General features: G+C 31.2%; 3 protein-coding genes across 5 annotated transcripts; 1 reads left to right on the forward strand and 2 right to left on the reverse strand.

Moving 5' to 3' along the window:
• The first annotated feature begins 2,838 nt into the window (after positions 1-2,838).
• Positions 2,839-5,864, forward strand: LOC145638515 (agamous-like MADS-box protein MADS3). The gene is made up of 8 exons (XM_081689493.1): positions 2,839-3,020; positions 3,810-3,906; positions 4,428-4,489; positions 4,671-4,770; positions 5,079-5,120; positions 5,307-5,352; positions 5,465-5,615; positions 5,753-5,864. Exons 1-8 carry the CDS (start codon positions 2,839-2,841, stop codon positions 5,862-5,864), a joined length of 792 nt encoding a protein of 263 aa, XP_081545619.1.
• Positions 5,865-6,319: 455 nt separating this feature from the next.
• LOC145639521 (uracil phosphoribosyltransferase-like) lies at positions 6,320-12,456 on the reverse strand. Its single transcript, XM_081690778.1, has 11 exons — positions 12,112-12,456; positions 11,753-11,831; positions 10,078-10,136; positions 9,917-9,994; positions 8,494-8,575; positions 8,268-8,316; positions 7,775-7,836; positions 7,058-7,125; positions 6,871-6,926; positions 6,733-6,780; positions 6,320-6,647 (listed from the first exon to the last, which is right to left on the reverse strand). Exons 1-11 carry the CDS (start codon positions 12,280-12,282, stop codon positions 6,596-6,598), a joined length of 804 nt encoding a protein of 267 aa, XP_081546904.1. The 5' UTR covers positions 12,283-12,456; the 3' UTR covers positions 6,320-6,595.
• A 1,533-nt stretch (positions 12,457-13,989) lies between these two features.
• LOC145639522 (MADS-box protein SOC1-like) lies at positions 13,990-20,760 on the reverse strand. 3 transcript variants are annotated; one of them, XM_081690780.1, is made up of 8 exons: positions 20,411-20,746; positions 20,117-20,306; positions 15,802-15,886; positions 15,297-15,358; positions 15,118-15,217; positions 14,940-14,981; positions 14,660-14,701; positions 13,990-14,431 (listed from the first exon to the last, which is right to left on the reverse strand). In XM_081690780.1, exons 2-8 carry the CDS (start codon positions 20,296-20,298, stop codon positions 14,279-14,281), a joined length of 666 nt encoding a protein of 221 aa, XP_081546906.1. In that variant the 5' UTR covers positions 20,299-20,306; positions 20,411-20,746; the 3' UTR covers positions 13,990-14,278. The 3 variants fall into 3 exon arrangements, with proteins under 3 accessions (XP_081546906.1, XP_081546905.1, XP_081546907.1); XM_081690779.1 differs by having other exon boundaries at positions 20,472-20,742; XM_081690781.1 differs by lacking the exon at positions 14,660-14,701 and having other exon boundaries at positions 20,472-20,760.
• Between the last annotated feature and the right edge of the window lie 4,296 nt (positions 20,761-25,056).

Below are 25,056 nucleotides of genomic sequence, written 5' to 3' on the forward strand. Positions count from 1 at the left end.
TGATTTAACTTCATTTACTGTTGTTTCTATTTATGGCTTTGGCACTGCATCCTATAGTTTCCTCCTGCAAGTCATACGGATTTAATGTTATCCATATGCATGCATGTGACCAGAATTTTCGCTATAACATCCCCATAAACTACCTACAAGCTAAGAGTACATCTAGTACGTGTTTATTATATATTCGAGTGTACATACTCACATTTACATTTAGTAATATTTTCAATTAAGTAATTATCAACTCGCTAATTAACTTAGAAACTTATTATTATGTCTCATGACTAGCTGGCTGTTATAGCCACGTGTGACGTGTCATATGATAAAGTTTTAAATTTTAGTCTTTAAGAAAAAGATATTTGCTCTCTCGATCAAACATAAACCTCAATTACGTTCAATTCAAATAGGGCACGTACCCTCTATGCAAATTAGATGCTACTCCGTAGTTTTTTTGAGGTTACTCTAGGATATGATGGTAATGTTGAAATGGTCACAAATTGGTGGAATCAAGGTCGATGGTGAGAATTATCCATTACATAGCTAGTTTATTTTCTTTTTACAATAGCATACATAGCTAGGTTTCGTCCCCTAATTAGATGCATCGATGCTTTTGTCAATCAAACGACATTTTATTCTTCTATCTTCGTCCTTGTAATTTTTTATGTCAATTAATAAACGAGTACAGACGTACTTAGAGACTTACTTTGTATAGTTTGTGGAAGATGTGCTTGGTTGTTAACTTGTTACATAAAGATATATATAGACACATTGTGCTAATTTGTTGGACTTGCCACATTAGATAATAGGAACGCCAAATTAAAGAAAATGAGATCAGTTTCAAAGTTTCAATAGTAATTTATCATAATTCAATCATGCGAATCTCATTGTAATGATGGTCTGTTATCAAGTAAGAGGACCACGTGATAGACAAAAAAAAACCACCAAATAAATTTGAATCATAATTCTCATTTTTGGTTAAGGACTTATATTTTTAGACATCCCTCTAATGGTAGAAAATGAATATATATCATATATGCCACTATGTTCTTGTTCAACTGATCAATGTTCATTCACGATCACATTACGATTATAGCAAGATCGTAACACAAATCCACTTTTTTACTTTAATATGGAACAATTATTTTCTTTTAAATGGATTAATTTTGTATAAATATATAGCTACTTTGATCAGTATTAATTAATTAATTTGTAACAATTGGCCACAACCATGATCTCTACTATCGGACAATAATTTAAAAGACGGGAGAGTTTCAGTGTGTAACATATATAAATAAAAGTTACGGGGTATAGGATTATTTTTTTGCGATAGGATATATCATTTACAAAAGTCCTTGCTCCAATTTCGATCATTGAATCCTATTCTTTGATCAAACACTAATTTACATGAGCGTGATTAGGGTGGATGGCTGCAAAAAATATCAATGGTAAGAAAAAAAGATGCACAAAAAATTAGTAAATTTGGAAGTATGTCATGATTGAAGTTATTAGGAGTTTCTTTTTTCTTCATAGGGTTTGTTACATAGCATGACTTTATAGGAAAGTGACAATGGGAGAAAATCGTAAATTCATAATAATGAAAGTGATGAAGACTACATAGTAAAAATATATTAGCCACTTATCTTAAAAAAAGGGTAATGTTATACATAGCCCTTAGGGCTATATATAAGCATTAAAAACACTCTTATAAATTGTATAAAATAAGGAATTCATGACAAAACACGCGTAAATCAGTGTAGTTAGTGTGAATTTGTCATGAATTTTTAAATTTAAAAAGTTTTCAAGAGTATTTGTAATGCTTATATGTAGCCCTAAGGGCTATGTATAACATTTTCCTAAAAAAAAAAAAATAGGTAAAGTTATCATGAGAAATTAATGAGATTTGAGATTAATATCAACATGTTAGACACAGTTGAATTTAAGATGATATACTTTATATTAATACTTTATTTAGGCAGACAAGAGTCTATTATGCTTGCTTATTATATAAGCTTTGTGATTATATATCCAATAGCTAACCAACAATATACCTAGTTTTTGTAATATCAGCAAAAAGCAATGTGAATTGAAATGAAACAAATTGATATATTATAAACCCAATTACCTTTTCAAAACTAAAGTTGTTACCACTGCGTGTGAGTTTGAACATTGTAAGTATAAACTTGGTTTCTAATTAATTACGTAGTTTGATAAAAGTAAGCTCTTTAACTTGTAGAATACGTGACTAATAATAATGATCAATTCCAATTCTACTACTCCTTGTATCGAACGATATAAAAGTCGTCATAATATTCAGATTAAATTTAATATATTAACATATCACGTATGTATAATGTAATTAAGGGTTTGTTCTCATAGATAAGACTGAACTGAAATGAATATTTTATAAGAGAGGGAAATTAGGAGCTGAAATAAACTGAAAATAAACGTATGAGAACGGCTATATACAAAGTTATCATATTAGCTCGTAGTAACTTTCTTATATTTGATGTTTGTGTGTACTTGATACGAAATGCTTAGCATAATCATGTGTGTACAACATGTGCTAAAATAATTAATCTTTTATCGTGTGTTACGGGTGAGGTGGTGTTACATACTCCCAAATAAAAAGAACTTGAAAAAAAAAAGGTTATAACAATGATACATAGACTCAAATTTCCAAATAGATTTCCATAAATACACACATCCAAAGGTGACCAACAACATTATTGTTAGTTCATTTTTCAGCATTATTTCATCTCAAAATTCCTTCCTTCTTTCCTTCCTTCTTCCATTGTTAAGTTCTTCATTCTCACTCAAAAGTTAAGAGAGAAAAAGGGTAAAATGGGAAGAGGAAAAGTGGAGCTGAAGAGAATAGAGAATAACATAAGTAGACAAGTAACCTTCTCAAAGAGGAGAGCTGGTCTCTTGAAGAAGGCTAAGGAACTCTCCATCCTTTGCGATGCCGAAATCGCCCTCATCGTTTTCTCCCCCCGTGGCAAGCTCTATGAGTTCAGCAGCATCGAGTATTTTTTTTTTTTATCCTTTTTTCTCCCTCTTTTTTCATCTTATTCTTCCTCATTTATCATTGAAGATGAACAAAAACAAATATTTAAATAAATAAAAGTAATCACTTTCACCAATGGCAATAGGACACGTGGAAGATCTAGGGTTTCTTAAAATTTCTAATTGTTTAGTTGTTTGCAATTTTGCATTTTACTTATAAAATTCTTAATACAAAATGGATATAATTACAATTCTATATATATTTACACCAACAATATAATTTATGATATTTTAGTTTTTTTTTGTTTTTTTAAAAAATGGTAATAGTAAAAAATGTATGAAACAATGTAGATACTATAATTGTGATTATTTGGAATTTTTGGGCTAAAATTCTGGAATGACTTACCAAAATTCTAATTGCTTATTTGCATTGTAATGCTTGTGATGTGATTGTTATTTAAATTATTTTAAGGAATGAATAGTATAATTACTAATTTATTGAAATTGAAATAAATATAGTGTCAGAAAATCAATTTGTTTTGATTTTCCTCGGATTTTCTTGTAGTGGTTGCTTTTCTCTTTTCCCTCTTCTGTGTATGCTTCTCTCTCTGCAATTTTTTGCTTGTTTGCTCACTTTTTGTGCAACACTTCTTATAAAAGACAAGTAATTGGTAGACGGAATTTTTATTTTATGTTTATTGATACCGTCCTTATAATTTTAATCAATTAAGATAGCTAAGTAGCACTCGTTTTAAGTACGGGTTGATAATAACATTGATTAGACTTCTATAATTTTTGGCCTTGTGCAGTTGCCTTCCGAAGACCCTCGAACGGTATCAGCGTAGTGGCAACACTATTGATCTTCATCATCACCACCAAGACCATGCCGTTGAGGTTCAGACGCAGGTTTGAACATAATGTGTACTGAACTTTTGATGTATTAGTCACTGATCTCTTAAAAGGCTAAGGTTAAATTTGCTAGGTTAAGTTATAACTACATTGATTAATTAATTAATTAATTAATTTAATAGGTTCTTTGGAATGGTTTAGATTGACACTACGATAAAATTTGATTGAGAATTAGTTGATTTTGATCAACAAACCAATGATTAGCTAGCTAAATTATAACTACATCACTAATCTTAATTCAAAGTTTATATATGTAAACTTTTTGTAATTTTTTTGGACTAAATATATCATTAATTCAATTAAAATCATAGTGTAACATATATAAGCAAGTGCACCATAAGAATTTGTTATCCTTGATTAGAATTTGCTTAGTCTTGTTTAATCTATAATGTTATTTTACATTGTATGTATGCATCAAAATATTTTCTAATTTATAAATTCAATTGTAAATATTTATAAATTGAATCAATACATACATGTTATATTAAGTATCTCTCCTTTTAATTTCTTATTTACAGAGCTGGCTCCAAGAGATCGCGAACTTGGAGTCACAATATGAAATTCTACAAAGAGCACACAGGTCTAAATTCCTAGTAGTTTAATGTTAATTACCTAGTAATTTTGATTAGTAACATTTATACTGCTTGTATGATCAAATAACAATTGTTTGTTCATTTTAAAGTCATATATAAGGAACTCATTCAGGGAAATAAAGCAAAATTTTATATATATTTAACGCGATGATTTACTTGATAATTTAGGCAAATGCTAGGAGAGGAACTTGGAATTCTAAGCTTGAAAGACTTGCAAAGTCTTGAAAAGCAGCTTGAAGGAGCTCTTGCTCGGACTAGGGCAAGGAAGGTATTCTTCAAACGTTAATTTAAGTATATATATGCTTTGAAGAGTAATGAAAATTTGTGTAGTATATTTTTTTATTATGAATTCAGAAATAATATAGTTTTATCTCTGAAAAATTGCAGATTAATGTTACATATGTACATGTAGTAACATTGAGGGACAGAAATTGGACTAATTTAACAAAGCTACTTTAATGATATGAACCAAATAATTAATAATGTATACATAAGTCTGATATATATTCACTCAATTAAACCTAAATGACAAATTAAACAAAATGTAATCTGAATAATATTGATGAATTATAATAGGCACAGCTGATGACCGAGCAAATGGAGGCACTTCGAAGATCGGTAAGAACGCCGTCACATCTTCCTCAGATCATGAAGTATTCATAATCTTACAAAGATGTTATGTCATATGAATCGGTTTATATATATATTATCACTATTGTTTATTATTCATAACTATGTATATGTTTTGATTATAATTGATTAAGTACCATAATTAAGTCATTAACAATGCTTTGTGTTTTCTAGGAGCGCAAACTTGGAGACTTGAACAAGGAATTAAAGCTGAGGGTTAGTTTAATCTCGTTCACAACTTTCATTAATCTTAAAAGGTGACACAAAAAAAAAAAAAAAGGTTTGTGATTGGTTTTTCAATGTTTTGTGTATGTAATGCATGTAGGTAGGAGATCAGGGACATGGTTTTAGGCCAATGGATTTGAATTCAAATGGTTGCATCCAATTCATACACCCTTCTCAGTCTACCAATTTCGAGTATGATCCTGCTGTCTTGCAAATCGGATCCTACAAACCCGAGCCAGTTGTTCTAGATTATATAGGGTACGTAAATTATTCCCTCCATTGATCTCAATATCCTTCAAGCACGTTCTTGTTAATTGTTATATCATTTCATCAAAAAATTAGACTTTTAGACGGTTAAATTCTCTTTCTCTTGTGTTTGGTTTTTTTTCGAGCAGGTATCCTCCCCAGTATGCGTCTCATGAGGATGAAGGGCCGTCGAATGGAAGTCAAAGAGCTAGCTTGGGTAGTGACACTACTAACTTTCATCAGGCAGGGTGGTTGCTTTGATTAAGATGGTGCTCAAATACACTATTACTATTATACTTTCTATAAGCATAACTCTACATGCTTTGTTTGACAAATTAACTTCTGTAATCTGATGTGTTTGGTGTGTTACATACGTGTGTTAACGCGATTACGATTACTATGTAGGGGGGAAAAATGATGCCAACGACGTATCGAGTTGTGTTACGTACTATGATTTCTATCCTTGCAGTAAGTATATAGATTGATGTTCCTTATAGGAATAGTAGTGTTTTGGAGTACTAATGTACTACCCTGACTTTTTATTGATTTTGTGTGTATTGGTTATTTTGGATTTATGTATTTGTTACAATAGTGAGTTTGCTAATGAAAACAATTTACGCATCAGATTCGATCCATATTATTGATAGCATATTGTCCAACACTTCTAATCTGTTAATTATACACCTAAAATCATGATAATTGTTGCAAATAGGAAGAGCAATAAAAGTCTATTAAACATCAAAAAGGAACGGAGTACATTAATGACAGTTTTACAATTGAAAATGACTAGTCTAATAAAAAGGCTCAATAGTTCATACAAAGACATAATTATCATATGTGACTCGCGAAAAAAATAATAATAATAATAACAAACAAAAGCCGTTGATCTAGCATGTATCACCTTCGATAACATTCAGTCAAATCTGGGCATCAGATGAACCCAAGATGTCAAAACTTTTAATATGATGCATGAAAATTTAACTCCAGTCGCCTCATGTGCCAAAGCTACGATCTCCAGCATCACCAAGGCCAGGAATAATGAACCTGTAGCGCAAATGAATTAGTAAGCCTTGTGATAATGGTTCCATGTAAAGACAAATCATTACTCGAGCAAGAAATTAGTGCCTACCCCTTTTCATTAACAACTTCATCAATGATTCCAGTGTATACATGAATCCTAAATTTAAGAGAACAAAGTTCAGTTCATAGATCAACCGCACACATTACTCATTTGGAGCATAGACAACTAGGTAGAAAACTTTCATACCCTGGAAACTTTTCGCTGAGCTTAGTGAGTGCTGGAGGAGCAGCAACGGCTGAAATCTGTGGAAATTTTAGTTTACATAAGCTAAGCACTTTTCAAAATAAGAAAACCACAAATTTGCATTCATTGCAAATAAGGAAAAATTTTGATGGGTCAAATTCCTCAATTTCAGAGAATTGAAGCAACTTACCACTTTAATTTGTTTGTTTCCAACTCCACGTTCTTTCAACAGGTCAATTGCTTTAACTATTGTTCCACCTGAAATTTCAAATGAGCACCATTTATAAACTCGTACTCCATAAGTGTTAATGTATGGAAAAAGAGAGATTTGTATGCCCTGGCAAAAGGAGGAAAAAAAGAAAATGCAAAGATGATGCAGTTTTAATTTGTAGGTGCAGAGGACGGGTACTGCTAAAAGAACACAAGCATAATGCGCCAGTAGATTTATTACTGAAAACTAAATCTGAATGGCTGCTGATTCCTGACAATAGCTCTTCACTGAAACACGAGTCAATTGATAATCACCATCCTAAATTAGGGGAAAATTGAGGGAGAATTATCAACAGCAAGGGGAAAAATTAGCCAGAAGATATAAACATGTAATTGCATCTTGGAACACATGCTGAAAGGCTACTCATATCTCGCTCAAAGCATCACTGCTCGAGAAGCATTGACAATAGACATGCATGACATATTGAAGGTTCTAGGCCTAAGAAAATAAATTAAACATTAATGGGTTGATGTGTAGTAAAAGAGCGAAACTGCAAGAATGAACATGTTGTAGCAGCATAATTTGAATTAAAACAATGAAATAACCAGCAACAACATATATACTAATGCATATTGCAAAAGAAAGAATCCTTGAAGCCTCAAGGCATCAAAAAGCAATATATAAAAAATCAATTACCTGTTGCCAACATTGGGTCCACAACAAGTATTCGAGCTCCTTCAGGGAACTTTTCCGGCAACCTGGAAGACAAGATGTTCAGGCTTAAATTATGCCCTTGGCTATAAATTAAACTTGGAATAAAAAAGATCATAGATCAATAAAGCTACACCAACATAACACCATTCAAGAAATTACTCTCATACGCAACAAAAGTCAATTACATGTATAAAGCAGCAGAACAAAAAGCACAACATGTTAGCCACCAAACGCTCGACAAAAGTATTTAAAAGGTAGGTTTCTCTCTCTTTAACCCACTTCAATGTTTACTTCACTTAATTTAAGGTTTTTTTTTTTTTTTTAGGGGGGGGGGGGGGGGGGGAGGGTGGCATTAGATAACTAGATCCTAAAGAATGCAGCAGAAACCAATAGCCATCTGCTTTCTCCTTATGCATAATATGTCTTCTGGATAAGACTCGAAGGCAGTATGCTCATCCTTAGATAAGAATCTTACTTGTTCAAATAGACGGTTGGCTGAAGTGTCTCCTCATCTCTGCTGACCCCTTAACATGAGACATGACATGAGCATTAATATTTTGAAAAACATATACAACACAGAACAAGTTATATAAGAGAGTAGTAAGGAACCTGAACCTTGGTAAATAACTACTGCTTGAACCAAATCACTGCACCTATTTTCCTTAAACTCAAGTGGATATAATCACATAAACTTAACATACCTACATGATAGGTTGCCATTGAGGGTAGAATAGTGGCTGCATGCTCTGCAAGTGCAAGACCAGCTCTTAAAATAGGAATAACCTGCAAGATAAAAAGTGAAAACATTTAGGAAGGAAGCTATCATTCGGAGAAAGGTGATGAGGCTCAGAATCTCAGATCACTAACGCTTTGAGATGCTTTAGGTCATTTTGCTTGTCAAGAATTTTAACCCACAATAAGGGTAACAACGTTGTGCAAGGATATATATTGATTACTGAAACATCCATCCCAGTATTATAGATAATTGACATTGACACATGATGATATAGGAAAGCAGCTGATATGCATCTATAGTAAACACTCACTCATTCAATTCACTGTGTCCAATACAGAATAAAATGCTGAAGAGATTAGCCAAAATTATTCAGTTTGGTACCAACATGAAGAGAAGCACCAACAGTAAAAGCTTCCAAACTGTGAGTTAACTCAATAGATAAAAATATTAATTTAGCTATCAAAAAATAAAGATCCATAAATAAATGTAGTAAGTTACCGACTCTGCTTCCCAAACAACAACCCCAGGACACCAAATCCCTTCTCTAGAAAAGCAGCAGGAATAAAAAATGGATAGCAAGTTAATGATGCATCTGTCATCCAATCATATAATATCACCAATATATATCTAGAAGGAAACTCACTACAACACCACCACAAGGTAACATATATACGACTCCCCTTACAAGAAGAAATACTAAAGATCCAAAACTCGATACTTGCAGTGAAGAGTAGTCATCATACTGTTCCAAATATAGTAATGACCAAGAAAGAGAAAAAGTGCAACAATCTAAAGTCGATATTGGAGAAAGTGAATAGTTTCTAATATTGTTTTCTTGGAATTAAGATCTCTAGCAACAATTGCGGCAATTCCAAAATACATCAATATGCGATCTACATCTGTACACTAATACAACTCCAAATATGAGTGTTTTTTTTTTTTTTTTTTTTTTTTTTTTTAATAGAAACAGGGGAAAGCTTTTATTCAATCAAAGAAGCATCAAACAAAACAGCAGAGTTAGCACATAGAGGAGTTTCCTCTATCCACACCCTAAGACCTTCATAGTCCCTGCTACAATTAGCTAAGATATGGACCACTCTATTCCCTTTCCTACCCACATGAGCAAAACTACATTGAGTACAAAAAGAAGCAAGTTGTTTAATATCACGAACTAGAGCACCAAAACAGGAGGCCTCTTTTGTATCCAAATATGAGCTTCAAGAAATCTAAACCAGTCATCCTCATACAAAAGCATTGAAGGTAAATTGTAAAGTACACAATCAAGCAAAATTGTCATTACCAGTAGTACCGACAGAGAGACAGCATCTCCTACACAGACATAGTGTTTGTTATACAATGAAGAAAACAAAAACACAATACATACTCACCGCCACAGGCTCCCTTGGATCAATAAATTCAACTTTGGCGACTGCAATAGGTGTTTGAATTTCCCCAGCAATAATAGGCTAATAATAAGATCAACAGAGTACAAAAATTAATGTGAGAAGAATATGTGACATGCAGATATCACACAGAGGAATAAACTCACCAACCAATCCCTTGAAGCTTCATACATTAGTAGCCTCCCCAACTCACCCATTGCATTCTCTACGAAGAGGAAAGATATAGTATATATGAGAAACTGCAACAAACATAATTCCAACTTTCAAACATAACTAACTTTTGGAGTTGGAAGGAGAAAACTATTTTTCATTGAAAGCTACATTGTTTTACAAATTATTCCTAAGTATATAGTAGTGCAGATCTTGCTTAACTAGACGATCTTTAGTACGTTAAACTGGCTTTATTATAATTAAATTCAAGAAGATCTAGAATGCCAACACAGATTTTGCATTTACAAGTAGATTCCAACACCCAATTTTCAACAAAAGCAAACCAATACTAGTATAATTAACTAGCACTATTAAGCTGTTTCCATTTTCCAATTGAATTATTATTTCCCACAATTCCTTTTACCACAGTATACAATGCAAAAATTTAGCCAAATGTACTGTTATACACATGGTCCTTCAGTAACAGATACTAGATGGCACCCTTCCACCTTTCTATATCACTCCCCCCTCTTGGTGGTTCTTGGGTTCTTCAATTTTCATATTGACCTAGCACCCCATCCTGTCCTGAACGGTATATAAATGTAACTGAATGCGCCCAATATAAAACATTGCTTCAGTTACCCCCTTTATGACTACCTAAGAAGACAGTAAACAGTTAACTGTAAACAATACTATCAGTCTATCAACAGGTCAGCCCCAGACATATTGTCTTAGTTTCACTAGATTCTTAGATACTATCAAATATCAACAAAACCTTTCCTTCCTCCCCTTTGGAAGATTCAATTCTCTTTATGATATATAAAATCACAATTTCATAAAGGCTAGAGTTTCAAAAATAGACATCATCTTCAAGGTAATTTCGGTTGCAGCACCTATATATAAACTCTATGGCTCCATTTCTTTTGATGGAAAACATTTTCCAAGAAAAAAATTTCCCATTTTCCATTGGTTGTATACTGTGGGAAACATTCCAAAATATTGGGCATGAGAACACTTCACCTCGAAACCCAATTTTGATACTAAAGAAGAAAATCAACATAATAAAAATGTGCATGCATTGTTAGTTCAAATTACAATAACAATCCATTTGAATTCTAAGAGCTAAGTTACTCAAGCTCTTTCTTCATGTCATCTCAAGTATTTATGTATAGTCCTTAATATTTAACACTCAAACACGGGTATGGACACTTAACACTCAATTTTACACCAAAAGATAAATCTTTGCATAAAAAAATACCGAGATTGGACACTTGGACAAATACCCATGTTCAACACCACAAGTACCCAAGTTTGAGTAAGATAGCCATAGCCTTAGAGTCAACATGCAGCACTGACAGCATAATTGGTATCACACCTATGAGCTCAAATTAGCTACCACAAAATTAATTTTGCATGCATGGACAATAGTAATCACACTTATGAGCTCAATATACCATAGATCCAAATTTAGCATGCATTATCAATGTAAGTTATAGTAATCACACTTATGAGTTCAATTTACATACCATAAAACCAAATTTTGCATACTTTATTAATATAAATTATAGTGATCACACTTATGAGCTCAATTTACATACCGCAAAACTAAATTTTGCATGCATTGTCAATCAGGTTACAATAAAGATAGATTAAAGAAGAAGATCAACATACTGAAAACAGCGCATGGAGTCTGCTCGTTCCTAAGAACAGAAACCCAATGTTTAATCAACGGATGCGGCGGTACAAAAACCTGCAACAAAAGAACCAAAATTTCAATCAAATTACACAAAATTTGAACTTTCTAACAAAAACCCATATAAATTCAAAGAATTCCCACAAAACCCCATCAATCAAAACACAGAAATTGAACACTCCAACAAAACCCAGATAAAATTAAAGAATTCCACAACAGTCAATCAATCAAAACAGAGAAAATTGAACAAATAAACAAAAACCCAAATCAAATTATGAACTTTTCCAATAACCCAATAAGAAAATTTACAGAAACATTGAATAAGATTAGAAATTACAAGCATTCTGTCATCAGACATGAGGGGTTTCTGATCAATAGTAGCACGACAATTAACAGAAAGAGAAGGAAAACGGCGGGGTTGAGGAGTGAGAGAGTGGCGTGTTTGGGGTTGAGAGAAAGTGAAAGTAGTGGGAGTTGAAGTTGGGGTTATGCATTTTAATTCCCACATTTTTTCTTACTTATTAGAGTGACGAATTCTCGTTAAAATCGCCTTTAGAAATAGAAAGAAAATAAATGGAATTTTTGGATATTCAAAAAGAAGATAGATTGACAGATTGTGTGTTTTTTTTTTTTTTTTTGAACGGAGATTGACAGATTGTGTTGAGTTTGGGAAGAAGACAGGAAATTTAGTGCAGAGAAAAAAGAAATTGGGGCCAAAATTGCACCAATCCTGTGAGAGCGTTTTAATCAATAACTGTGAGAGGTTTTGTTTGGTATAACAAGGGTACATGCATCTTTTCAGGGAAATTTATATGCACTCGGGTATATGTATATTTAGGGTCTGTTCTCTTACGTTGAAATTCAGTTCAGTTCAGTTTAGCTCAGCTCCTAATTTCCTTCTCTTATAAAAATTCATTTCAGTTCAGTTCAGTTCAGTTCAGCTGGGTTCAGTCAATGAGAACAGACCCTTAGAGTTAGGTTGATTTTAATTTTTTTTTTTTTTTTTTTTTGGCAATAACTTGATAAGTGCATTCAATCATTAGTACTCCGATCATTGGATTTTAAGTTCAGATTTGGCTACAAATGAAAAAAAAAATAGTATAATCTTATTAGGTCAATCTAACATTATACGAAGTAGTTCTTAATCAAGTATTGATGAACCTAAATCCATATAATCATTCAACATGATTACATGAAGTTAAGTCGGATCATGAACCAAATGTTACCATTAGGCCCATTCACCTGACATCAAACTTTATGATAATGGCTAATAAGTTCAAATGATAATTTAGCTTAGTTATATGTGACTTATCTTATTTAGACTTTATCTAAATTAAATTGTGTATGAAATTGTCTAGAGAAAAACATTATTTTCTCTAAATCAATATGAACTTATCATAACTTATTTAAATATCTTGTCTAAACCAATTTAATCAATTAGGGCCTAACTTGCAAAAATTAATCATCAAATCAAGTTCAATTTACCACTAAAATTTACTGTTTATGTAAATTATTATTGAAAAACACAAATAAAATGTAACCTCATATAGGATACTATCTTAAATGATACTTCCTCCGATCCTAAATTACATTCCTAATTCTCTCTATTATACGAGGAATAAATGTTAGAAGTAGGAATGTAATTTAAGGACGAGGGGGGTATAGTTAAATGCTTCATATATAATAAACCCAGTTTCCATCTTATTGACTTAATTATCGTTATTTGTTTGCATGCTTATTCAGGTTGAAGGAGAGAGTACATAAAAAAGCATATTCATGAGTGCAAATGGGAGACATTAAAATGATTAAATAAACATTTTTTTCATTATTGAATATATGCATGTTAGTACTTTTGTATAGGGTAAGGAGGTAAATTAATGTAAACACTTGTTACAAATGAAAGATCAAGTGTAACTAATAATAACTCAAAGATACAAACAAGAAAGAAAGATGTCCTCAAAAAAAAAAAAAAAAACAAGAAAGAAAGAACAATCAACTAAAAAAATTGATAATACTATGTAGTTGCTTATTTGATTACTTGCATTGTATTCTCATTTAAAACTCGTCATTCACTTTTATCAGTGATTTTTGAATTATGAATGTAAATTTTTATAAAAGAAAAAAAAAAAGACATATTATTGAAAGATTATACTAACAGAGTTAATCTCCGAATTTTACAATTAAATTTACGCAGGACCAAAATGTAAGCTCCATATTGGGAGAATCAAATAAGACTATTATAAATATATACTTCAATAATTTAGGGATATAGAGACGTAGTAATTCAGTGAGTAAAAAAAAAAAAAACTCCTAGATGATGCAAATTAAAGCCTTAGATGATTCAAGTGTCACATGCATGAAATGGTACATACACCTTAACCTCACACATCATCGCTCATTGCTCATCCGATCTGAAACTATATATTATACGATAATCAAACCATAATCTTCATAAATCAGCTGGTAATAATAATAATCAAGTTAAAACCAGCTAATATAATCAACTATGCATTAGTAAGACGCCTAATTCTGGTCTCTGGTAATCCAATAAAAAGATCTGTTTCCACGTCCGAAATTTGGCTAATTGTATCTTCAGATGGTGATGCATCTTCTGCTATTATTGGCTGTGATCTTGACTCCTTTGGCAGCGTTTCATACTGTCAATTTTGTTACCGTGTTATATAAAATCATTATGTAACACCTTCATTTTATGTACGAGTTTATATAAAGATTAGAGGACGAAATAAATAGGTGGAGCTACTGGACCAATCCCCCCACTCGAAACTTTGAGATCCTAAGTTCGAGTCTCATACCACTAGTACTTGACAAGAAGGAAGTTTAATTTGCGTATAGGCCCAATAATAGAAGTACCAAAAAGAGCTCACCTTCTGAGTAAGCCTAGCATTTTCGGCAGCAAGATGTTTCTCCTGTCATTACAGAAAATTATTATTTATTAACGTACTACCTTCGGATCATATTATATGTATCTTTTGGAATTTTTTATATCTCACAAATAATACCCCAAAGTTGCATATAAAACGATCCGGAGGTAGTATAATTAATCTTTTTCATAAACAAATTTCATATCACATTTTGAATGTTAATTAGCTTCAATAAATAATTCAAAAAGATGGAACAGATCACAGTAATAAACAAAGTAAGTACCTTTTCTCTCAACTGCTTTATTTGTTCATTGAAAACTTGATTCTGTAACAACACAGCATATGCAACAAATTAAACTTTGTGTCAAAAAAAAAAAAAAAAAAAACAAATTAAACTAATTTTTGTACAGCAGAAAAAAAATTTGAGTTTTTTTTAAAATAAAAAAGGCATAGAAAATAACCTTTCTTGCTCTGATTTTGCTAACGCTTCTTTCCAACTGGCTTTCTAGCTGTTGCAACTCTTCTAAACTGCATGACCCTAAATTCTCTCCCAAGAGTCTCCTGATAATATTACAGCACTACAGTAATTATTGCTCGTTCGAGTTGTTAATAAATTATTTGTGAGATGTAATATGAGTACCGTTTTGAAGCTTCAACTGCCTCTATCTTCTTCACCAAAGTCGCGGTTTCTTCCTTTAAGTTCTGCAATAATTTTACAGAAAATTAATACGAGTACTTACTTCATACTTGTATATAGTTTAGCTAGTACCAGCAGCATTCTACTTTGCTTGTACAATGAGTTTTAACTATTAAAAAAGTACGTACTATGAATCTATCTCACAATTAATTTGGAGTATTGGCTAATCATATAATATAATGTAGCCTGAATATGGGCTAGGGCTGACGAATTAAGGGGTCATTTGATATAGATTGTTGATCAAACCTCAAACATTGCTAATGAATGAAAAATATAAACTTGTGACAATTTATTTTCTTTGATTTGATTATGAGAAATAATTCCTCTGGTTCGTATTATATGCAACTTTGGAATTTTTTATCTCACAAATAATACACCAAAGCTGCATATAACACGAACCAAAGGTAGTATAAAAACTTTATAAGATTAAAGTCGGAAAAGGCTAAACCTGCATATTTTCTTCAGCAGATGCTTCCTTGGCAGGTTGGACTTCTCTTGCGTGCCTCTGATACCGTCCAATTGTTTCCTGCATACTAAATTCAGAAGGTTTTCATCCATTAAAGTTAGTTACCAGCTATAAACAAATTAAAAAATCATCATTAACCAACATATAATTACTAGGGTTCTTCCAGAAGAACTAAGCTAACATGTATACGAAGTATATTCCTAGAACCAAAAAACTGCATGTTTTTTTTTTTTTTTTGGTTTTTTGTTTTTTTTTATGACCATTTGGTTTATCAAACAAGATCGAGTTAAAGGATGAATTTTGAACTCTTATATTATTCAATTGCATGGATCTAAATCAATTGCACACGCTAGATCTTAAAACTAGAACAAATTACAAACCAAGGTAATAAAGTTAGTTATATGATGCAAAATTTAACAATTGTTCAAACAAATAAAAGACTGAGTCTTAAGCGCGAAATAATGAAACAGTATAAAATGATCAATGAGCTATGTATGAAGCGAGCAAGCTAAGTGTGGTTGACAGACGAAGCTCAAAGATAGAGTGAAATGAGAGAGTAGGGTCCTGAATTGTAAAGGAGGAGCAAAACACGTCACATGAACGTGCATGACTTTCCTAGCTTGGTTGTAAAGATGAAAGTGGTGTCATTTCATGCCTAGCCAAGGCTTTCTAAATCATACCCACAAAGTTGTTTCACTACAACTTTCATCTCGAATCCATCTCCAAACAAAATCATGTAAAGTTGATCTTAAGCGCGTACTCGCCCAATCATAATGCTTCTTGTGCTAAACATGTCAATGTGTCTACTCTCATACTAGATGATGTTCATCTCAAAAAAATTACTACCTCCGTTACAGGTTATGTGCAACGATTAGACATTTTCCCTCTCTGTTATATGTCAAATTGTTGCACATAGCCTGTAACGGAGGTAGAATTTTTTAAAAAAAAAAAAAAAAAAAAAAAAACAACTCATCAAATCAAAAGTTGAACTAACAACGTGACAATAGAAGCTAGATGGCTAGGATGGATGATGCCTTGATGGAGAAAGAATTTGAGGAAGGGAAAATGTAGAGAAATAGCAAAAACTTACCATTTCTTGTTTTGACATACATAAGAACAAATGAACAATGTGGTCTTGTTCAACATCAAAATAACTATTGGCAATGAATTCGATACTTTCAAATAAGTTGAGATAAGTTTTAAGTAAAATTTATCATATATACAGTCGATATATTGGAGATATTCTAGTGTATTTAGGATATTATGGTTAGAATATTATTGTGATAATATTGTGAATATTTTAGGAAACATATCTTGTGGAAAGATATGATAGAATATTTGGGGTGTTATTATCCTAGGCTTATATATACTTGTATTATGGTCATTGTGATGAATATTGAAATATACAGAAAGTATTATTGATGATTTGTGCTTGGTTTAACATGGTATCAGAGCCTAGTTAAGGTCTAATTTTTTTTCTGTACGTTTAATTTTCATAATTAACGTACGTTTTTTTAGGGTTTGTGAGAATATCTTCTCGTGCAATTTGTTTTCCCCACTTTAATTGAGTCGTGAGTGATGGCGGGTGGCTCCGGTGCTGGCGGCTCTGGTGGTGATGATGGTGGGAAAAATAAGGTGGACATGGCTTATCACCTAGGTTCAAGTGATGGACCCGGGAACATTATTACTCCGGTTCAACTTCGGGGTGAAAATTATGATGAGTGGGCGAGGGCTATTCGAACCTCATTGAAGGCTAAGCGCAAATATGGTTTTGTTGATGGAAGTATCAAGAAACCAACGGATCAAGAGAAATTGGAGGATTGGGAGGCTATTCATTAATAAAGTATTATTGATGATTTGTGCTTGGTTTAACACGATATGAAGGTGACATCTATAATTTAAACTCACTTGTGTATACATTACCTTAAAATAAATTTTCTTTTTTGGGTTGAGAAATTTGATATTTGTAAAATAAAATTACAACAAATTAATTAATTAACATAGCCATTGGATCTCCTTAAAAGGCAACTCTACAAAAAAATGAAAAATGTACTCTTACCAAATGTGGGTTTGTCTGGGAGCGTGGAAACTAATAGCAGCTACTTTGTACTACCCCCCTTTATAAAGCAAGGAATAACACTCAAAATTTGTACTATTTATATATTTTTCTATATTTATACAAGTAAATTATTAGTAATTTTATTGAAAAAATAATAATTTCCTCCATTTAGGAGACTGGAAGAAGTACATGAACATTGTTTCTACCAAAAATAATGTATGGACCCTTACTTTGTCAGTTCAGAAATGACCAATCCTTATCCTTTTTTACTACTTCTATATGATTTGGAATCAAACTATTCATATTATATATATTCATGGAGTACAAATTAACCTCGGGTTGTGTGATTAATTACATCATTGATAAAGCTAGTTAACAAGAGTTTATGAACTTCTTCTTTTTTTCAGACAGGTTATTATTCTAATCACATCACATGGAGTGCATATAGTTTTATATCTTTGAATTAATATACTAGGAGTATTATGTACAAAAAATCAAGAGACTTAAGGAAATTTTTACTATGTACTTGTATTAATTTATTTAATTGAAACTAATAAATCAAGTGTAATCTTTTCATTTGACTGAAAGTTTAATAAGAACAAGTAAAAGGTATTATACTTAATATAGGATCATAGTTTGTAAATTTTAGTATATACTTTGTGCTTGTATACAAGTGACTACATGACCTTAAATATGTTATATTACTTTCACCATGTATTGTTTCTTTCATCCATTTTCTTTCACAATCGATCCCCACACAAAGATCTCACCAAGCTACAACCATAGCCAAAGCTTCGAACAAGGAACTACTGATTGACTTAGTAATGCAAACCCCGCGTCACATCTAAAAAAGGTTTGACAATGATTCCGATTTCATCAATAGTGTTCAATTATTTACATGTTTCATCTACCTAGAATTCCAATCAAGTAATTTAACCATGTCCGTCCAAAAAAAAAATGTTAACATAGGACAGCCAATAGATCAACCATTAATTTGACAGTGCACCAAACGGTCACCTATACGAGTGACCATAAATTGTCACATTTGATTGACATGTTGGCCATAAATTGTCCCGCTTGTATCAATGTGGGTACTAGTTTGATAATGTGAGTGTATAAGAAAGAAGTGATATAAAGCATATGCCTATGTAGGCTTAATTGTAGTTATGTGGTGGATATGTTGTTTAAGAAAACTAATTGTAATAAAGTCCATAAATTTGAATGCAGTGAAGTACGAAAGTAAATAATAATAAAAATAAATGTGACCTTTTAACGGAATGAAACTTACCTACATATATAGAAAATAAAATTGACCTCTTTATGGAGCTATCTATATATTAATGTGTAGTATGTATTCTCATCAATATAGTAAATCATGATGAGCCAAAAACAGAAAATCTAAAATGATCCTATAGCTCATTAAGAGTAGTTTGACTTTCCTTTTTTTGAATTAATTTTACTTTTGTACCCATTGTGCAAGTACATTTGACTTTTAGGTAAATTAAGGAGAAAAAATGGAAAATAGAAGGAAGATCAAATTGAGGTTTAAATGGTAGATGCAACAGCCTCATTAAATATTGTTGATTATACTTAACTTTATTCTTAATTTTACATTCAATAATTAGAAACAAATGTTGATGATCTATTGGATACAATGAAAAAAGAATTAACTTAATCCCCACCATTGATTATTAATTAAGAAGTCATAATTCTCCACTACACTTTTTGATCTTGGACTAATTTTTTTCATATAATCTCTCTATGAATTAATGACAGATTATTAAATATCTAAACACAACAGATTAAATGCAATTTCCCAGCAAATTAAAAGATACAACACATCAGTTAGTTTATAATGAAGCAAAATATTGATTAGAAAAAAACATCAACCCTAAAGGGAGTGTAAGTAGAATATAGATAGTATAGTAACCCTAATATTGACAAAATGTTTTCCCAAAATTTGACAATAAATGTCTGAAATTCCAAAAATTCATCAACAAAATTCATACAAACAACCCCCAATTAATGAAAGATCTATACAAAACCCACCTCTACTTTCATCGGCTTCTAAAAAAGTCAAGATGTACGCAACCTTATCCGATTATCCTTAATCAAAATCGACACTATTCCCAAATCTAACATCTTAATAATTTCTCATAATGACATCATAAAACTAACAAATAAATTTGCAAATTATTCATAATAATATATAATTTAAAAAATAATTAAAAAACATACCTACAACTTGCAAATTCATAAAGCTTCCCTCTAGGAGAAAAAATAATGAGAGCAACTTCAGCATCACAAAGAACTGAGAGTTCAAAAGCTTTCTTCAACAATCCATTTCGACGCTTCGAAAACGTCACTTGTCTGCTCGTCGCATTCTCAATCCTCTTCATCTGTGTCTTTCCCCTCACCATCTTCTCCTCTATCGAACCCGGCCACCAACATAATAATCAAAATTCAATCAATCTTATATCAACAACATAATTTACACTCAAAACCAAAAATATAACTCAACAGTTGACTTACCAAAATATATTTTTATTTTCTACTAAAAATTATAAAAACCCAGAAAATATGGATCTCTTACCTTAAAGCTGAGCTATAAACCCAGATGAAAAAGAAATATAAAAACTTATATTTATAAATATTTATAGAGGAGAAATTTGACACCACCCCATTTTTTTATTTTTTATTTTTTTTTTTTTTTGGTGTTGAGATTTTTAATATTTCTGGGTGTAAATCAGAGAAAGCAGGTGGTTGTGATTGATTTATTCTTTAAAATAGCTTTATAATGGGTTTATTTGTGAGAATGAGTTGCCTTTTTTGGTAGTAACTATCAATGGGGTTATATAATTTTCTCTCACTAGACCCACCTTTCCATTTTCATCATACTTTCTCTCTCTAGAAATAATGCCATTTTTTACTAATTTGAAAAGAAAATGAACAAGTTGTTCAAAATACAAAACCCCTATTTATGTACTGTAATGAAAAGGAAAGTTTTGGTTTGCTATATTTAACCCAAGAAGTAGGTAAAAAAGCTTAAAAAAAAAAAAAAAAGTTACTGTGGTTTTAAAATTTTATTTAACCTTGATGTGTTTAATATTTTACCTCAAAAGGAGTAAAAAAACCTGAAACTTTAGCTTGTTTTGGAAAAACCTTGTTGCTAGATTTGTTAATGGAAGTACCAACAACCAACCTGAGGAGGATTGAGATAAGATTGATTTGTGGAAATTGCAATTATTTGATAACATGGGAGGAGGTGTATAAATGGGAATCATGCAATTTTTGGAAATTTAGAGGAATCAGAAATTAGGTAAATTAAGATATTCATGGAATCCAATTTCTCATTTACTTTCTATTCTTTTATTTTAACTTGTTGTAATTTGTAAGTATTGATTTTTTTATTAAAAAAAATGTAACGTCTTTAAAAAAAAAAAAAATAGATAGAGAATGTATTTTATTGGTTTAATATATAGTGATGATAAACTTATTTCTGAAAGTGGATAAGAGCATCCATTTTTTAAGTATGCCAGTAAATTTATAGTGTTAATAATTAGATGATATTTTTTTCATGAAATTGATTTATTTACTAGCTCTCTATTATCCTTTCTTGTGTGGTTGATAAATTTGTATTAGTATTTAAGTCGTTGAATTATAATTTTGTAAATAGTATTTGAGAAATTAATTTAAGAAAATGCTACAATGTGTATTGTGCAATAGAACTTGAATCAACATGGAAATAATGTCTAAAGCGGCATCACTGATTTTTATTGAATGTATAAAATTAAACTACATAAATACCGTAAAATTTACTCCACTAATGAATATGAAACTACATAGCACTGGTTTTTATTCAGTGGATTAATCAAACTACGTGACACTTTTTTTTATTTTTTTATTTTTTTTTGGATTTATTACTAAAAAACACTTATAAAACGTTTTGAATAAAACTAATAAGACAAAGACGAGAAGACACTACAAAAAAGAGGGGGGGGGGGGGGGCGGGGAAGACATTAGAGTTTGTGCACTAGCTCCTTCAGTTTCATTGTGTATAACCTATACTAATTATAATGAAATTATGTTGGAAAAAAAAAATTAGTAGCCTTGACCTTTAAAAACTCTTTTGAAAAAAAATCTCACCTAGTATAAGGTTTAAGTTAGTACATAAATGAGAAAATTTAATGCATTCGGAGTATAAATGAGATAATTAATCTTAAAACACTACTCCGTAGTAATTACTTTAAATATTTAAATAAAATAAAATAAAAGGTGTAGTTACATACAAATATATATTTTTTTTTTTTTTTTTTTTTTTTGGGTTATGTTTGTTAAAGAAAAAATTGGGGAAAACAAAAATCTCCTTTGAGGGTTTTTTTTTTTTTTTTTTTTTGGAAGGATCCTTTGAGAGAATTAATATTTAATACTAACTTGTTTGGCCGCATTTTCATAAAAATCTTAAATATAGCACCAAAAAGAAGATTTTTCTTCTTTTTTTGTCTGTTATAAAGAGGTGAAATAAAATAAATAAATAAAAGAAAAAGGAAAAAAGAAAGTACTTACGGGTCTATTCATTTCAGCTTAATTTCAATTCAGTTTAGTTTGTGGTTCAGTTCAGTTTAGCTTCAATCAGTTCAGTTTAGCTTCAATCAGCTCAGTTTAGTTCACCTCCTAATTTGCTTCACTCATAAAATATTCATTTCAGTGTTTAGTTTAGTTTATTTCAGCTCACTTCAGTAAGGGTCTGTTCTCATTGACTGAACTCAGCTGAGTTGAATTGAGCTGAGCTGAGTTGAAATGAATATTTTATAAGAGAATGAAATTAGGAATTGAACTAAAGTAAACTAAACTAAATTTCAATGTAGGAGAACGTAGTTTTTTTTTTCCGAAAAAAGAAAAATAATAATTAAAAAAAAAGACGAGTAGTGTATTAAGGAAAAACGTCAACGTCGTCCGTACAATGAGACCAATGAGAAATCGAAAACGCAAAGGGGTGACAGATGCTCATACTGTCCCCGCTAAATACCGTGTCAGAGTCTGTCATTTCTCTTTCCTTTTTCTTTTCATTTTTATTTTCTCTGAACTATTAAATGACGACCTTCCTTAACTTTTATTTTTTATTTTAAATTTAATACGATGTATTTATTGTTAAAATGTAGTCAGTATTCCGTACGAGTAATATTGATTCAAGGTCATGTTTCATACACTCAAAAGTCTAAACAATCTCACCATGCAGTTTGGAATTTTGGATTCAAATTTCATTAACTTATGTAATCATTGTTAATTTGTTATACATCAATATAGCCTAGTCAATTAACGTGCGGATTTATCATGTATTTCTACATTAATACTTTGTACCGAGTACTTTATAACGAATTACTTGTACCCTATATACTATTATATACTTGATGTAGTAAACCAAATGGTTATGTGTAACATTACCCATTAATATGTGATCATGTATCAGAATTTTTATATATGCAAAAATGATCAAATAAGCTAAAAATAAAATAAGATTACAAAATACTGTAGTTTTAATTACATGTACCAGTATATATATCCGGGTGCACGTAAGAATCTGTCGATCACACATTACAACACTTTGTCTCTCCAGTTAGAGCGCGTGAGAATGTTCTAGAACGTCATCAGCTGATGGATCGCCACGCCCCACCACCACCCTCACGGCGGCCCCACCAAGGCCTTAGCCCAATTGAAATTCACGTGCACCACAATGCTCAATGCATACTTTTCTTTATATGCTCTCTTCACGTGGGCCCTTATTTTGATTTGGTCTTCGCATGGATCAAAAGCAAAGGGTCCTAATTCCATGTCATTAGATATTTATTTAAAATTTACCCTAATTTGTCATAACTAATTTTATTGTGTACTCCTTATTCATAATCAATTTCAAAATTGAATCACAAACATATCTTTAAGCTGTATTGATCTAGAAGAAGTAGTTGTTTGAATGGAATGCTAATAATTCGTATTAATTAGCTGTTTGATAAAGTGGTGATGGAAATTTAAACCAGTTTATCTTGAGCGTCATTGAGTTATATGGCAGTGTTTGGTTGGTTTATTTTTTTTACAAAATCTATTTAATCGTGCGATTATCTATTTATTTGCAAAATATAGCGTAAAACTGCAGCACATAGGGGACTGAAGTCGCGTCATTTCACGCGTTTTGCACTAAAAAAGAAAAAAAAATGGGCCCTCATGTGGACATCCATTGTTGGACCCACCACTTAAACCTTATGAAAATGGATAGGTTGAGAATAGCCATTCCCATTTATGGGAAGTTTCTCCAATTGAGCCATGGGGCATAGGGGACAATTTTTTCATGAGAACTTTACTATCTTTGTATTTTGAATTACCGACAAGTTCATTTTTCAAGTTTTACAATGCATAAACTTTAATTGTGATTTATTAGAAATTTGAATAAATTGTGGGAAAAAAGTTATGAAGAATAACCCAAACAACTCTAATTAGAAAACCAAGTCGATTAAAGAGCAAGAAAGCCAATTTTATCTATAAGGGCATCTTTTAATCTCCAACAATGCAATGTCTTGTACTTTAATTTGTAAAGACATTCAAATTAATAAATTATTAGGATCATTCATTTATCGTCTTTCTCAACCATGCATAAACCAGTGTAAGAAAATAATAATAATAATAATACAATAATTCCCTACTTTTTAAAAAGTTGAAGCAAACTCTTATACTTCTAAATGTGAAGACATTTATAGCCTAAAATGTTTATGTACTAATTTAACCTGATTGTTGTCAAATGTCTTTTTTTTTATATAATTTTTGTGAATTATGTGCGGACATTTATAACCCTAAAAATAATACTCTATTCGTTCCACAATGATGTTCTAGTTTGGAATCTTTTTACTATTAAAAATAAGAGAGAATCTTCTAAATTTCTCTCAATCTTTAAGAATAAATATAGCCATATCTCATATGGGGTCTAGTTTGATTCGTCTTGGTGAGTACGTTATTAATATTTAACTTTTATATTTTTTTAAAGTGTGAAATTAAAGATATTTACAATCAAAAATTTGCAAAAACTTGCACCGATTAACGTAAACATAAATAATATGAAAAAGTCTTTTCAAGACTAGATATATAAATATTGTTTGACAAAGAATACATCATAACTTATTGGTAAAACA

The sequence above is a fragment of the Chenopodium album genome, chromosome 7 (genome assembly GCF_948465745.1).
Source record: "Chenopodium album chromosome 7, dcCheAlbu1.1, whole genome shotgun sequence".
Taxonomy (NCBI): Eukaryota; Viridiplantae; Streptophyta; class Magnoliopsida; order Caryophyllales; family Amaranthaceae; genus Chenopodium; species Chenopodium album.

Coding starts and splice junctions, on each gene's coding strand:
- LOC145638515 (XM_081689493.1), top strand. CDS start 2,839: ATGGGAAGAGGAAAAGTGGAGCTGAAGAGAATAGAGAATAACATAAGT. Junction 3,021..3,809: donor TATGAGTTCAGCAGCATCGA/GTATTTTTTTTT, acceptor GGCCTTGTGCAG/TTGCCTTCCGAAGACCCTCG. Junction 5,616..5,752: donor GTTGTTCTAGATTATATAGG/GTACGTAAATTA, acceptor TTTTTCGAGCAG/GTATCCTCCCCAGTATGCGT.
- LOC145639521 (XM_081690778.1), bottom strand. CDS start 12,282: ATGTGGGAATTAAAATGCATAACCCCAACTTCAACTCCCACTACTTTC. Junction 10,137..11,752: donor GACTCCATGCGCTGTTTTCA/GTATGTTGATCT, acceptor TCCTCTTCGTAG/AGAATGCAATGGGTGAGTTG. Junction 6,781..6,870: donor CTCAGCGAAAAGTTTCCAGG/GTATGAAAGTTT, acceptor TCTTAAATTTAG/GATTCATGTATACACTGGAA.
- LOC145639522 (XM_081690780.1), bottom strand. CDS start 20,298: ATGGTGAGGGGAAAGACACAGATGAAGAGGATTGAGAATGCGACGAGC. Junction 15,359..15,801: donor CTGCTGAAGAAAATATGCAG/GTTTAGCCTTTT, acceptor AAATTATTGCAG/AACTTAAAGGAAGAAACCGC. Junction 14,982..15,117: donor GCAAAATCAGAGCAAGAAAG/GTTATTTTCTAT, acceptor GTGTTGTTACAG/AATCAAGTTTTCAATGAACA.